A 12,512-nucleotide genomic window follows, 5' to 3' on the forward strand; every position below is an offset into this window, starting at 1 on the left:
CTCCACCATTGTGGACCATTGTAATGGGTTTGTGTGTATCTATCTCCTTTCTCTCTCAGCGTTGCGAACCCCCTCCCTCCCCTTCCCTCACGCCCGGGCTTAGTTGGCTAACATTGTATCACCTGTAACCTAGTCGCGTTCCCCTCCTCTCCCCCATCCCTCTATTGTTAGTCCCTCGCTCAGGTGCTTTGTATTTCCATATCAGCTTTATCATCTTTTTTCTGGATTCCCAATCCAAAACATCTACTAATAAAAATCAATCAGACTTAACTGATTGAGCTCAAATTGGTTTATGCCATGTCTGTCCTAAACCTAGATGCACAAAAAAGCTACTTGCTACCTGCTGCGACTGCAGGTCTCTCTAAATGAAAAGAGCCAAACACTTGAAAAATTGGCCTGCTGCCTGCTTAGCAAAATTGCATTTTTAAACACTATTTTTTTTATCCTTTAAAGTTGGTATGTGTGTTTTATTGCTGTTTAATTTTTTTTCTGTAACTGTTCAAGCTGAACCTGGAGTTTTGGGATAGAAGCCAAGGGAAACAGTAAGAGACTGCAGGACCTGAACCTATTCAGCCTCCACAAGAGAAGGCTGAGGGGGGACCTGGTGACCGTCTATAGATTCACTAGGGGGGACCAGAAGGGTTTGGGGGAGACGCTGTTTCCCCTAGCACCCGCTGGCATAACAAGGAGTAATGGGCACAAGTTGATGGAGAGGAGGTATAGATTGGACATCCGCAAAAACTACTTCACAGTTAGGGCGGCTAGGAGCTGGAACCAACTTCCAAGGGAAGTGGTGCTGGCCCCTACCCTGGGGGTCTTTAAGAAGAGGCTGGATGCCTACCTGGCTGGACTCATTTGAGTCCCGTTTTTGTTTTGGGGTTTTGTTGTTCTCCCGCCCTGGCGGGGGGTCGGGCTAGAAGATCTACTTGGTCCCTTCTGACCCTAAATCTATGAAACTATGAAACTATGGAAAGAAATGCTGTTCAGTCTTGAATATCATTCATGTTTACAGTTACCTAACATTGACAGTTATAAAAAATCATTACAGTCTTAGAATTTAATTTCAAATTAAACTAATGATATTTAAAAATAAAAATGGGGGTCTCTGCTTGGATTTAAACATTCACTCTAGTGTTTTGGTTGCAAAGGCAGAAGCAACTGCTGAGGTGAAAGATCTCAAAAGTAAAACTGATTTAAAAAATGATCAACAATTCATTGAAACTGACTGATCTGGACTGGTGTCACTTTCCAAAATGAATGAGCTCTAGTTTTATTAACTGTTCATAGATGAACAGTCAAGTCCAATTTCTTAAAATTCACGTATTTTGTGAGCTAAGGTGCATAACAGCATCTGGAAGAATGCTTAAAATATGATTTTTAAAGGCATGTCCTTTGCAAGCATCTGAATTAAGGTAAACAATGATTTGGGACTATTCATCATAATAAAAGAGTATCAAGTAGCTGGAAGGCTTTGATTTTGAAAATGCATTTTATTTAATAAATGAATAAGAGCGAGGCTGACATGAAAGATGCCCCATTCTTTACAAAAGAAGTAGCCTAATTATTATAGGTTAGAAGGCAAGGTAGATAAGAAAAGAGTTCATTATCACAAATTTTCTTTCCAGAGCAGAAAATTCAAGATTATTACAGTTCATTGATACAAAGTAATAGGTGTAATTCATCTTGTTGGAAAGAGCTATAGTATGCTTGAGCAATCTTTAATCCTCTGTGCTTAACAGTTTTTTGCCTTCACTAACAATTAGTGCTGCACAAAATTATTGCATCAAATTTCAGTCAATGACCTGTAAAATAAAACTGAAAGCTGCAGTTCACTAAATAAGATCTGTTTTAAACTAGCAGTTAAATATTTTCATGGTTTCAGAAAGTTAAAACATTTCTCTTGATCTTTGAATATTCACTTCACTGTCAAGAGAGAAGAGGTAAATATAACTGGCAAAAAGGAATTACCCTTGTACTGGACATATTCCATATTGTTATTAGCAATATAGTGTGCATATTCACAAAAAGTTACATACCATAACTTCATTGTGCATCTCCAAAAAGACTCCAAAAAGTCAAGGAGTTTTGCCACTAACTTCAAGCAATTTGGAAATGTTTCTGTTAAAACTGAAATGATTAGCAAGGTCATTCAACGCCCTAAGCCATCAACTTTTTGCCTTGGGACTTTAGCTGTTTTCGATGACTGAAAAAGTAGTCTCTTAACATCCAAAAACTCTGTAGAATTTGCTTGTTCAAGCTTTACATGCACCTTGGCTGTTGTATTCTTGGGACGTGATCCATACTTTTTTGTTCAGCAAGCATTAAATTGATAGATATCCAATATATATTGAGTCAACTATTAGATAAAAGGATAAAAAAGCCCCACTGAAGTGCCTGATCTAGACACTGGAGAGCTGTGTTAAACACGCTTCCTCTTCCAGTAAAGCTCTTGGGTTTTTTGTTTGTTTTTTTCCACGTCTGTCAGTGTCCCTAGTGTCTTGTCATCCAAAAATGTAGCAAAATGTGCAAAACTTCAGATTCTTTATTAAAAAAAAATCAGGGCTGGTGGTGTTCTGGGTCTATCCCCCAGTCATAGTGGTGTGCTGACAGTTGTCTACCACCACAGATAAATCTTTTATTCTCAGACCAGGAGTGTTAAATCATCACTCCAGCCACACTGATGCAGTCAATCAAAAACCATTGCTGTTTATGGTGAGCTGGTACCAAAGCATTTCTGGTTGCCTAGCTCTACAAAAGACCATATGCAGCTCAGAGAGGCATCTCCATTCTACCTCCTCATCTATTACAACCACGTAAAAAGATGCCTCATCAGCAGGGATCCGGGTTTTCCATTTCCCACGGGAAAATGGAGAAAACCACGGATTCCCTATTTTTATTGGAGAAAACACAGATTTCCCATTTTTGCAGAGAAATTGATTCTCCGCTTTTGCAAAGAGCTCTTGCAGGCTGGCACAGCTCCAGCCTGGATTGCAGAAAGGGCAGGAACCCCCCAGCCCTGCCCAGAGGGGGAGGGAGAGGGAGAGGGAGAGGGAGATGAGGGACGGAGGGGCCTGAGCCTCTGAGGCAGCCAAGGCTGGGCTCAGGCTCTGACTCACCCTTCACCCCTGGAGTCTAGAGGTAAGTGGGGCTGAGGGGCAGGGCTGGGGAAGATGGTTGGTAGCTGAGGAGTGGGGGATGCTGACAGCCCCAGACAGTACACCACAGCTGGGAGCAGGGCCAGGAAGTGAGGGTGGGGTGCCCCTCTGCAGTGGGCTTTGTAGGCAAGCGATGCAGGGCACAGTGTGGTGGTGTCTGCCACTTGTGGGCCGCACATGTGCTGCCCGGCCGGCTGCCCAGGGAAAGGGGAGGAGAAGGCTTGCATGTGGCCGGCTGCACATCTCCATGGCCGGCTCTGCAGCAGGGGTGAGGGATGATGGTGGGGGGGGTTCATGCAGTGGCTGCTGCTGCTTACCTGTAGGGCTGTGCCAGCGATGATGGCCGCTGCCTACAAAACCTCCCCGCGCCGCCACAGAGCTGTGCGGCCAGCCGCTGGGCGGCAGCAGCAGTGTGGTGGTGGTCATGGCTGCCGTGCGGCACGAGATGGTGCTGGGGATGGTTGCATGCTGCCCAGCCACCACCACACTGCTGCTGCCACCCTGTGGCCGGCCTCACAGCTCTGGGTACAGCTCCGTGGCAGCACAGGGAGGTTTTGTAGGCAGCAACTGTCACTGCTGACATGGTCTTACAGGTAAGTGGCAGTGGCCGTCATGTGCAAGCCCCACCGCCCCCATCCCTCGTTGTCACTGCAGAGCCGGTCATGGAGCTGTGCAGGTGGCTGCATGCAAGCCTCCTCCCCCTCCCCTGGGCAACCGGACAGGCGGCGTGTGTGTGGCCCCATACATGGCAGGCACCACCACACTGCACCCTGCATTGCTTGCCCACAAAGCCCCCCGCAGAGGGGCACCCCTGCCCTCACCCCCGACCCTGCTTCTGGCTGTGGTGTGCCGTCTGGGGCTGGCAGCACCCCCCATTCCCTCTGCCCCCAACCATCTGATTTTGGGGTTTTAATCAGAGAATCTGCAATGTTGAATCAGAGAAAACCAGGATCCCTGCTCATCAGTGATAAGTGTCACTGAAAGTCATTTAAATGACTGATCACTTAATCATTAATGCAATGCCCAGCAGGTGGCCTGCAGTGACTTTTAACTCTTTTTGTGAAGAGATGTGGGCACCTTACACAATCTACTTAAGGGGATTTTCTTATTTCCACATATGTATCATCCTTGCTATATTACTTATGATGATCCTACTGTGATGATAATTGCTATGTTACTGGCTCCCAGCACTAGTACTGAAGTCTTATTGTGCATGCTGTGTTCTACTGAGGGTCATTTCAAAGTCTGTGCCACCAGATGATACTGACCAGTTAGCTGTCTGACAGGATGACCTCCACCTGCCTCACAAATGAATTTGCACATTTTAAATAGAGATCTAGGGATTTGGGAAGGAGCAGCAGGAGCCGGTTTGAAAGTGGTCTGGAGACAGCCACAAACAGAGGGGAGATGCAGGAAAAGAATGAGAAGAAACTGTGAGTTTCTCTCATGGGAGAGTAGGCCTATGGCCCAACTCCTTCAATCTGTGGGAGATGGCAGGTCAAAAAGGTTGGACATCACGCTGCCCTGTGTCGCACTCTGAAGCTTGCATTTCAAGCTCTTTTCTGTTTTGCTGAGAAAGGTCAAGTGTTTCTTTTCTGGTATCTCCAACTGCATGGGCTCTTCCCATAGAGTAGTCAAAGTAATGCAGTAGAAGCCATTTTCATTTGGTTCAGTTGGAAAGAAGTCTATAGCTCCTGGTCCAACTGGGAATGTAGGAGGGGAAAACAGCCTTCACCCTTTAGCCTTCAAGTACCTTAATGTCTTAATGGAGAAGTTGTCATGGACAGTCAATCCCCTGCCCCAAACTGACAGTTTGTACCTGTAGCCCATCCGCCCAATAGCAGTCAAGGAGTACTACCTAAGAGTGGCTATCCTGCTGCTTCTAACTCATGCAGGCAGCAGCCTCATGTAATCTCAAAGAAAAAGCTGTACAGCGTATATAAAGACCCAGGCACATCAAATTCCAACGATGCTTATATGGGTGCATCCCCACAAGTGTGCCCATGGCACATGTGCATGCATTTGCCGCACTGCTAATTTGCAGGGCAGGTGGGTGGGGGTTGAAGCCAGGATCTCCCAGTGTCAAAAAAACCCCCACCACTAAAAAAAGTGTTGTGGTGCATGCAACAACAGCATGCGCCAGCAGAAGGGAAGTCTGGCTGGCCGGTCATGCTCTGGCTGTTAGCCAGGCTATGAGTGGCCATCTTGGCATGCTGCTTCTGCCCTGGGAGGCCCCCAGCGTCCCAGGTAAGGCTGCTAGGGCCACCCCAGGTGCTGGCTTTAGCCTCCCCTACCCCACCCGGGGCAATTTGCCGCGTGCCAGAGCATGCATGCAGGGGTATGCCCAGGGACAAACAGCAGCCGCATATATTTGTGCCACTGCTAGTTGTCCCACAGAGAATGGGAACCCTTGCACATTTTATAGCTGGAAATTCTTATACCTTGTTCATTTGCAAAAGATGTTCACTTTATTGGAAAAAACCTTAATATTGTAAAGCAGACACTGAAGACTGAAAGAGAACAATTATATAACCCAACGTCTACCACAGCAAAGTTAAGATATAGTACACAAGACATTATGTCAACTCTGCTGCAGGAAATATAGAAAATTTCATTAGAGGTATTATATGAAATTGAATTAAAAGTATATTAGAGACATTTGGATTACTGTGCATTTTCTCTTGAAGGTATAATATGCAGCTGCTCTTAATAAGCACATTAAGAATGTTCATGGGCATTGCATATAACTCGTTCCTGAGAAAATAGGATTACTCGTCGGTTTTGTGATTCCTGAATACAAAGAAAATAAGTAAGTATAGTATTCTTTGAATAAGAATCTGAATCACATAAATAGTGATCATGAGGACCAACAGGAACACAATCCATTTTTTTAAACTTGGATCTGCTCTGTTGGAAGTTGTACCTCAGTTTCCTCATATGTAAAATAGACTTAATGAAACTGATCTCCTTTGTACAAATGAAAGGTTAAAAAAGCATTATTACTGCATGTTTCTTTTGACAAATATTTCTTTCACTTATAGTCATCCAAGCATTTTTCTGTATTATCCTCATTTGTTTTAAAGATTTAAGTGAGCTATTAAAATCTCCTTAATTCTTATCTCACTTTAGCTGACAAAAAGACACTTTACTTTTGAATCTATATGTCAAATATAGAAAATACCCCACTTTAAGATTTAGTTTTCCAGGGTCTGGATGTGGTATATCCTGAGGAAGAATTTTTCTTTTTGTTTTGGCAGTAATTTTTATAGGGCAACAGGCAAGGATCTCTTAAATCTATATGACAGTGTCCCCAGTTACCATCTCTGGTATGTGGGTTAAATTTAACTGGTACTTCTCTTGCATGAGGACTATCTCTAGCATAACTGGAGGTTTCATATGGGCTGACAGGTAGACTGTAATAAAAACAGTGAATCCTTCTAGTGTTATCTTTACATTATTTCAAACCCCAATACACAGCACATTTTAAATATATGAACAGGCATTAAAGATATTATAATTATATTATTACAAATGAATAGCGATCTTTAACATCTACATAAAAATATCCCAACAGGGAGAACTTCTAAATTCATTTTAACTATTTGAAAACAAAACTGACAGTTATTGATTAAAAAAAAAAAAAAAAAAAAAAAAAAAGCTGGGATGATGGGAGACTATTTTCCAAAAAAGAAAATATTTAAGTAAAATGTTTTTGACAAGATACATGACTGTGGAACTCACAGAGTAAAAGAAATAAAGTTAGAGCATAAAAGCAATGAGAATAAAAGGATTTAGTATAAGGTTTTCAAAGGTACTGAACTCCTATTGACTTTCAATAAGTCAGTTACCTACTGCCCTTTGTGTCTTTCAAAATCATCTGCTAAATGTTCCACCCAGGTGTCTTTTCTGCAATTACGCACCAGTTTGCATGGTCAAAGTATGAATGAATAATACGTAACTCAGGAACCTGATGTTCTATCAGTTCAGCCAACTCCCCTTTTTTAAAGACATGGTAATACCTAAGACAAGCCCCATTTGAGCTTATTTGCTGCTGTTTGTTGTGTGTGCTTATTGTATCCTCTTTACCTGTTCCCTCCAAAGAACTGCTTATTTTGCTTTTGTTTTGGGGTCTGCAAAAAGCTACTTGTTTTGAGTGGTGATCTATTTTAAGTTGCTGTCTGACAGCTGGGTCTTTGTTGTGGGAAACCAGGTCAGGTAAACACACTCTGCTGCCATCATGAATTATATCTGCAGCTACTGGAAGCTGCTTAGTGTCCTGGCTTAATTCTGAACAACTTTTGAAGGCCGCAGAGTGATATGACATAAGTGGCCCTGGTTCCACGGCCACTTCAAAAGCATTATCTTCAGAAATCTGTCTGCAGCTTGGAAGCAAGTTGGAAATATGCTTCATAAAGCTACTTTGCCTTGTTTGTTCAAAATCCGTTTTTCCATCTGGCTCATTCAGCTGAAAATTGTAAGTGCAGTATGTGCAAATCTCTCCTTGGTGCCACTGATTACTGAAGTCTAATGCTGAACCAAGTGATTCTGAGACTAGAGACCATCTCAGGGATTTTTCAAACAATGTGCACATGATTTCCTTCTCCCCCTCATAGGATGAACTCCTTGCTTTCATGTGTGCTTCCAAAGGCCCATCTGACTTGTGGGAGTGCTGGTTCAAGGCCAGCTTTTTGTCCTTCTGATTAATCAGTTTCCATATTCCACGTGAACAAGGGTTACCCGATGCGCAGGAAGGAGGTGATGGATTCCAAGGAACAAAGATATCTTGCTTTTCAAATTTTCGCCGGTTCTGCTCCATTGCCCACACGTATATCATTATCTGGCCTCCTATTCTCAAGATACGAGCCATCTCCTTTATTGCTCGTACGCGCCTCTCCTTTGTTGAAAAATGGTGGACAACTGGAACAGATAAGGAGAATAAATATCCCTCGGGGCAGTATGGAATACAGAGCACAAGGGAGAATACTGGTTCAGACACATTGGCAATAACTGGCTCGAATCCTAGGAAAAATTAATTTATCTTCTATTGTCTTATACACTGCTGTACTACTTTCCCCAATGTGTGAAGAGTACAGAACAGATTAATTTATTTTATAAGCACAATCAATAGAATTAAAATGTGAATGCCTGTGCTAATAGCAGGTTTGCGATTGGCAATAATCAATGCTGAAGTCCCATTTAGTCATAACGAAGGTATGTGTCACAGGGTGGGGACCCAGGAGAGGCCGTGATCTCTCCTGGCGCCCCCTACCATGCCAAGTTGTGTGTCAAGCACCCTCATTCTTGCCCACCACGTCTTTGATGGTGAAAGTATTGTAAGGGAGGCTGCCTTTCCTTTACCCCTTGGCCATGGTGCTCATATTTACCCTGGCCCTTGTCCCCCGTAGGTCGATCTTGTGCCCCCGCCTTATGGGCTGTGCGTGGCTCCTACCACCCCTTATACCACGCCCCAAGCCTCTCAGGTGTCCCGGACGTTGTTGAGTCAGTTATTCATACTCGCCCTCTCCTGGGGCCTCTCAGTGTACTCGCCCTCTCCTGGGGCCTCTCATCCCGTGCGCCCGCCCTGGGGCTCTACACGATACTCTCACCCTCCCTGGGGCTCTGCTCGCACTCACGCCCTCCCTGGGGCTCTTCCTGCACAACACTGCCCCACTGGGGCCTTGCTTGTGCTCACGTCCACACTGGGGCCTGTCTCCATCATCACACCCACACTGGGGCCTTGCTCAATAGGGCTCAGGCAGCCTCAGCCTTACTTGGCCCTCATACCCCCTTTCCAGGTCCTCCGCCTCACTGGGGCTTTCCAAAATAGGGCTCAGGTGGCTTTGGCCTTACCTGGCCCCCAGACCCCCTTTCAGGGTCCTACGCTCCACTGGGGCTTTCCCACAATTGGGGCTCAGGCGGCCTCAGCCCTACCTGGCCCCCAGACCCCTTTTCTGGGTCCTGTGCCCCACTGGGGCCTCTTGTTTGCGTCCACACTGGGCTCCTCCCGAAGCTGCCCACACTGGGGCCGGGGTCAGGACACCCCAAAACGCAGCACCCTCTACAGCGCCAGGAACCCCCCTACTACTGGGGAGCTCCCATGAGGCCTCCTCCAACCCCTACAGCCTCACCCAGTCCTCCAGTCATAACAAATAACCAAAACCATAAGCCACTTGGCTGTAACTCAAACAAAGCCTCCTGGCTCAAAACGTAAACCCTAAGCTCTCTGGCTCATCACTATTTCCATCCCTGCCAGGGCTCCTCTGCCTGGTATCCTCACTCAGGAGCTGCTCAGGTCATCAGGCTTCCCAACTCTGCCTACTCCTGGCAGAGCTCTCTCCTTCACAGCTGCCAGAAGGGAACTGCCCTTCCGGCCTCAGCCTGGCTGTTTATAAAGGCCAGGCCACGCCCTGCCCCCTTCTGGTCAGCTGACCAGACTGGTTGCCCCAGCAACCTGCACCTGTGCTGCCCTGGTGATTGGCAGCTGAGCTCGTAATACTGTTGTCAGTAGCAGGCACCTTAGTGCCCTGCTACAGTATGGCTCTGGCAACCTTCTCCTTTTCCTTTTCTCCCTGCAAGCATGGTTCTACTCTGGCCTAAAGGGAGTTCTTCTAAGGATGAGAAATTTTACCCATACCATCCTGCTAAAGACTTTGATATGGACACCTGTTAAATAGCAACTGCCTTAAGCATTTGAACAGCAATTTTTTAGAAAACAGCAAAAGTCCATCAGTGTCTAACAGCCAATTGGGCTTATATGGTTTAGTTTCTATAGCTACACAAGGTAGTGAGGTGGCTAGTATTGTATCTGGCTATCTTTGACTCCCCTGCCTAAATGACTGGGTAACCATTTACAGCTGGATTAACTAGGTGAAGCCTTCAGTGCCAGGATTTGGTTTGGAGATTGAGTCACCATTTGTCTCGGGAAAATTTAAAACACTGACATAGTTGTTAAAGTCTCCATAGGCAGCTACCAGTTATTTAGTTGTGTTAACTCACAGATATTTAAATAAAAACTTTAATAACTTTAGAGAAGTATTCTTATTTACTAAAGGAGGGAAATTCCTTCATCCATATTTATGTTATGAGAGAAGAAAAGTACCTTTCCCCATTACAAAAATCTTTCACGCAAGTTTTAATTAGCTATTAACAACAACAAAAAAAGAGCTCTGAGAGATTAAATTTAGTAAGGACTATTACTATGTCCATGCTGAGGATATTAGCTTTGATCGATTTGGAAATAAATTAGTTTTAATTAATCAAATTGAAAATTGATTTGGAAATCAAATTGACATGGCCATTTGGAAATTGCATACTGAATGTGCACAGTATAACTGACCCCACATCTACAGGCTCCCCATTACAGAAATATATGTTATGTATAACTATGTATAGAAGATTGAAGTAAACAACTCTTACTCTGGCATCCAAATTCTGTAATCTAACTCAAGCAAGGCTTCTAAAGAAGCATACAAAATCTTGCTTAAGTCAGAGCTGAGTTCAGGATTTGGCTCTGATAACATTAAGAATTTTGCCTAGAGAAGGGCAAGCAAGTCTCAGCATTTGGTAAAGGTTTGAGATCTTAATTATATAATTATAATTATGGAGTTATTCCATATTGGATAATGAATGAGATCAGATTCTGATACACAGCAGGGAATTCAGAATTTAGTGGACTGCTGGTAACTTTGATGTACAACCTAGTTGCAATTCAGGTGAGATATGACTATGGAGTGATCATCAGTTTTAGCACTAGAGTTAGAAACACATTAAAGATTTTGAAGAAGGAGTAATAGTATTTGATGAGTCTGGATATAAGAAGAGAGGACAGAAGTCAAAATGACTGCAAAACATTTGTCCATGACTATGCAAGGTCTTCAGAAGCAAAACCACTTCAGTCTCCAGAGCTAAATGATTGTTGCTAATTATTTTTATCCAACTCTTTCCTTGTATTTTTCTTTTGTGGAAATGTTCACACCCATTACTGCAGCTATTCTTATGCAATTGTATTCAAATTGCAGTGATAAAGAAGCTTTTGCTCAAGCTACTGCAGAGTTGGTGGTGTCCAGGTAGCAATAATAGCTCTCATTGAAAATAAAGTTCCTCCTCTTCCAGATATATAAATAGGCAAAATGCAAGTAGCATTAACATAATGTAACATAACGTCTGTTGCAGGCACTTCTATAACTAAAAGAATAGCAGCATGGAATTACGCAAGCAGAGGAAAACACTGCTTCAGAAGCAGTAAATGTAAGGATCAAAAGGCAATCATTCAAGAAACAGATTCTTTCAACATCTAGTTATTCAGCTACTGTGTGGGTGCATCTACATGTTACCCTGTGTCAGTGCAGCGATGTGCTAGGTTGCCATATGACATGCTACAGCAATATAGCGATCGCATGAGTCTGCATGTGATCAGCAGCTCCTTCGCTGTAGCAGTGTACTCCCTGTTTTAGTGCACTACTACAGTGAAGTAGCGGCAAAATCTAACCATGTGCCATACACACGGCTCAGTACAGGCAGTTACTGTGCCATACCTTAGTACTTCCAAAAGGATGTACTAAAGCACAGCACCATAGCAATGTTGTCATATGGGAACGTGTAGACATGCCCTGTATGTTTCTCTGGTTTTGAGAAAAAACAGAAATCAATTGCAAATGCATTCAAGTCCTATAGCAATAGCAGAATCCAATGTTGAAAGATTACATCCATTTTAATTACAAAAAGCTTTTAGTAGCTTTAAGAGAATTAGAGTTTATTAACTTCAGCATGCTTAGAAAAAGTTCAGTGCTGGTTCAGTATTTTTTTTTTGAAGCAGTTCTAAACACTCCGGGTGATGCATTATATTTAAAAGAAGATAACCTAAGGAAATGAAGAGAAAATGTTTTCCTGGGGTAACATCAGTCTACATTTAAATCATACAGCCTCGTGAGACTTATTGTGCATTTTTATTTTTAACCAAAGCTAATCAGGCAAAGATTACAATTACACTTATAGCCATCTAATGCTGTTGATGGAAATTTATTTCACCCTTTCTCTGAACATAGTATTGTTATATGGAGAAGTTACAGCCGAGTATCAGCTAATTTACAATAAGGTACCGTTTCAAAGACAAAACTGCTTTCCTTTTTAACTTGGTTGGCACTGATGTACAAATTATTCATTTAGGGCATGAATTCACTCTCCATTAGCATCAAATTAATAACATTGAGCCTAATTCCTTACTCTCTTAGACTTCAGGACTGCTGTAAATAACACCACTGGCACCCTTCAGCAATAGGCTAAAATGGGGTTTACCATACATCTGGGTTTTCCCCAGACATATCCTTTTTTTTTAGACCCTTTGATCTCCATTGGGGG

At 43.4% G+C, this 12,512-nt stretch overlaps 1 protein-coding gene across 2 annotated transcripts in view; it reads right to left on the reverse strand.

The window, feature by feature from the left end:
- Window positions 1–6,862: 6,862 nt before the first annotated feature.
- Window positions 6,863–12,512, reverse strand: part of LOC109303209 (probable tRNA methyltransferase 9-like protein) — a 31,838-nt gene continuing 26,188 nt past the window's right edge. For both annotated transcript variants that reach the window (XM_019525366.1, XM_019525365.1), the window contains exon 4: window positions 6,863–8,072. In XM_019525366.1, the coding sequence (XP_019380911.1) occupies window positions 7,036–8,072 (1,037 nt within the window). In that variant the 3' untranslated portion in view covers window positions 6,863–7,035. The remainder of the gene's footprint in view (window positions 8,073–12,512) is intronic.

This window comes from Gavialis gangeticus, unplaced genomic scaffold (genome assembly GCF_001723915.1).
Source record: "Gavialis gangeticus isolate Ggan-Ray unplaced genomic scaffold, GavGan_comp1, whole genome shotgun sequence".
Classification (NCBI taxonomy): Eukaryota; Metazoa; Chordata; order Crocodylia; family Gavialidae; genus Gavialis; species Gavialis gangeticus.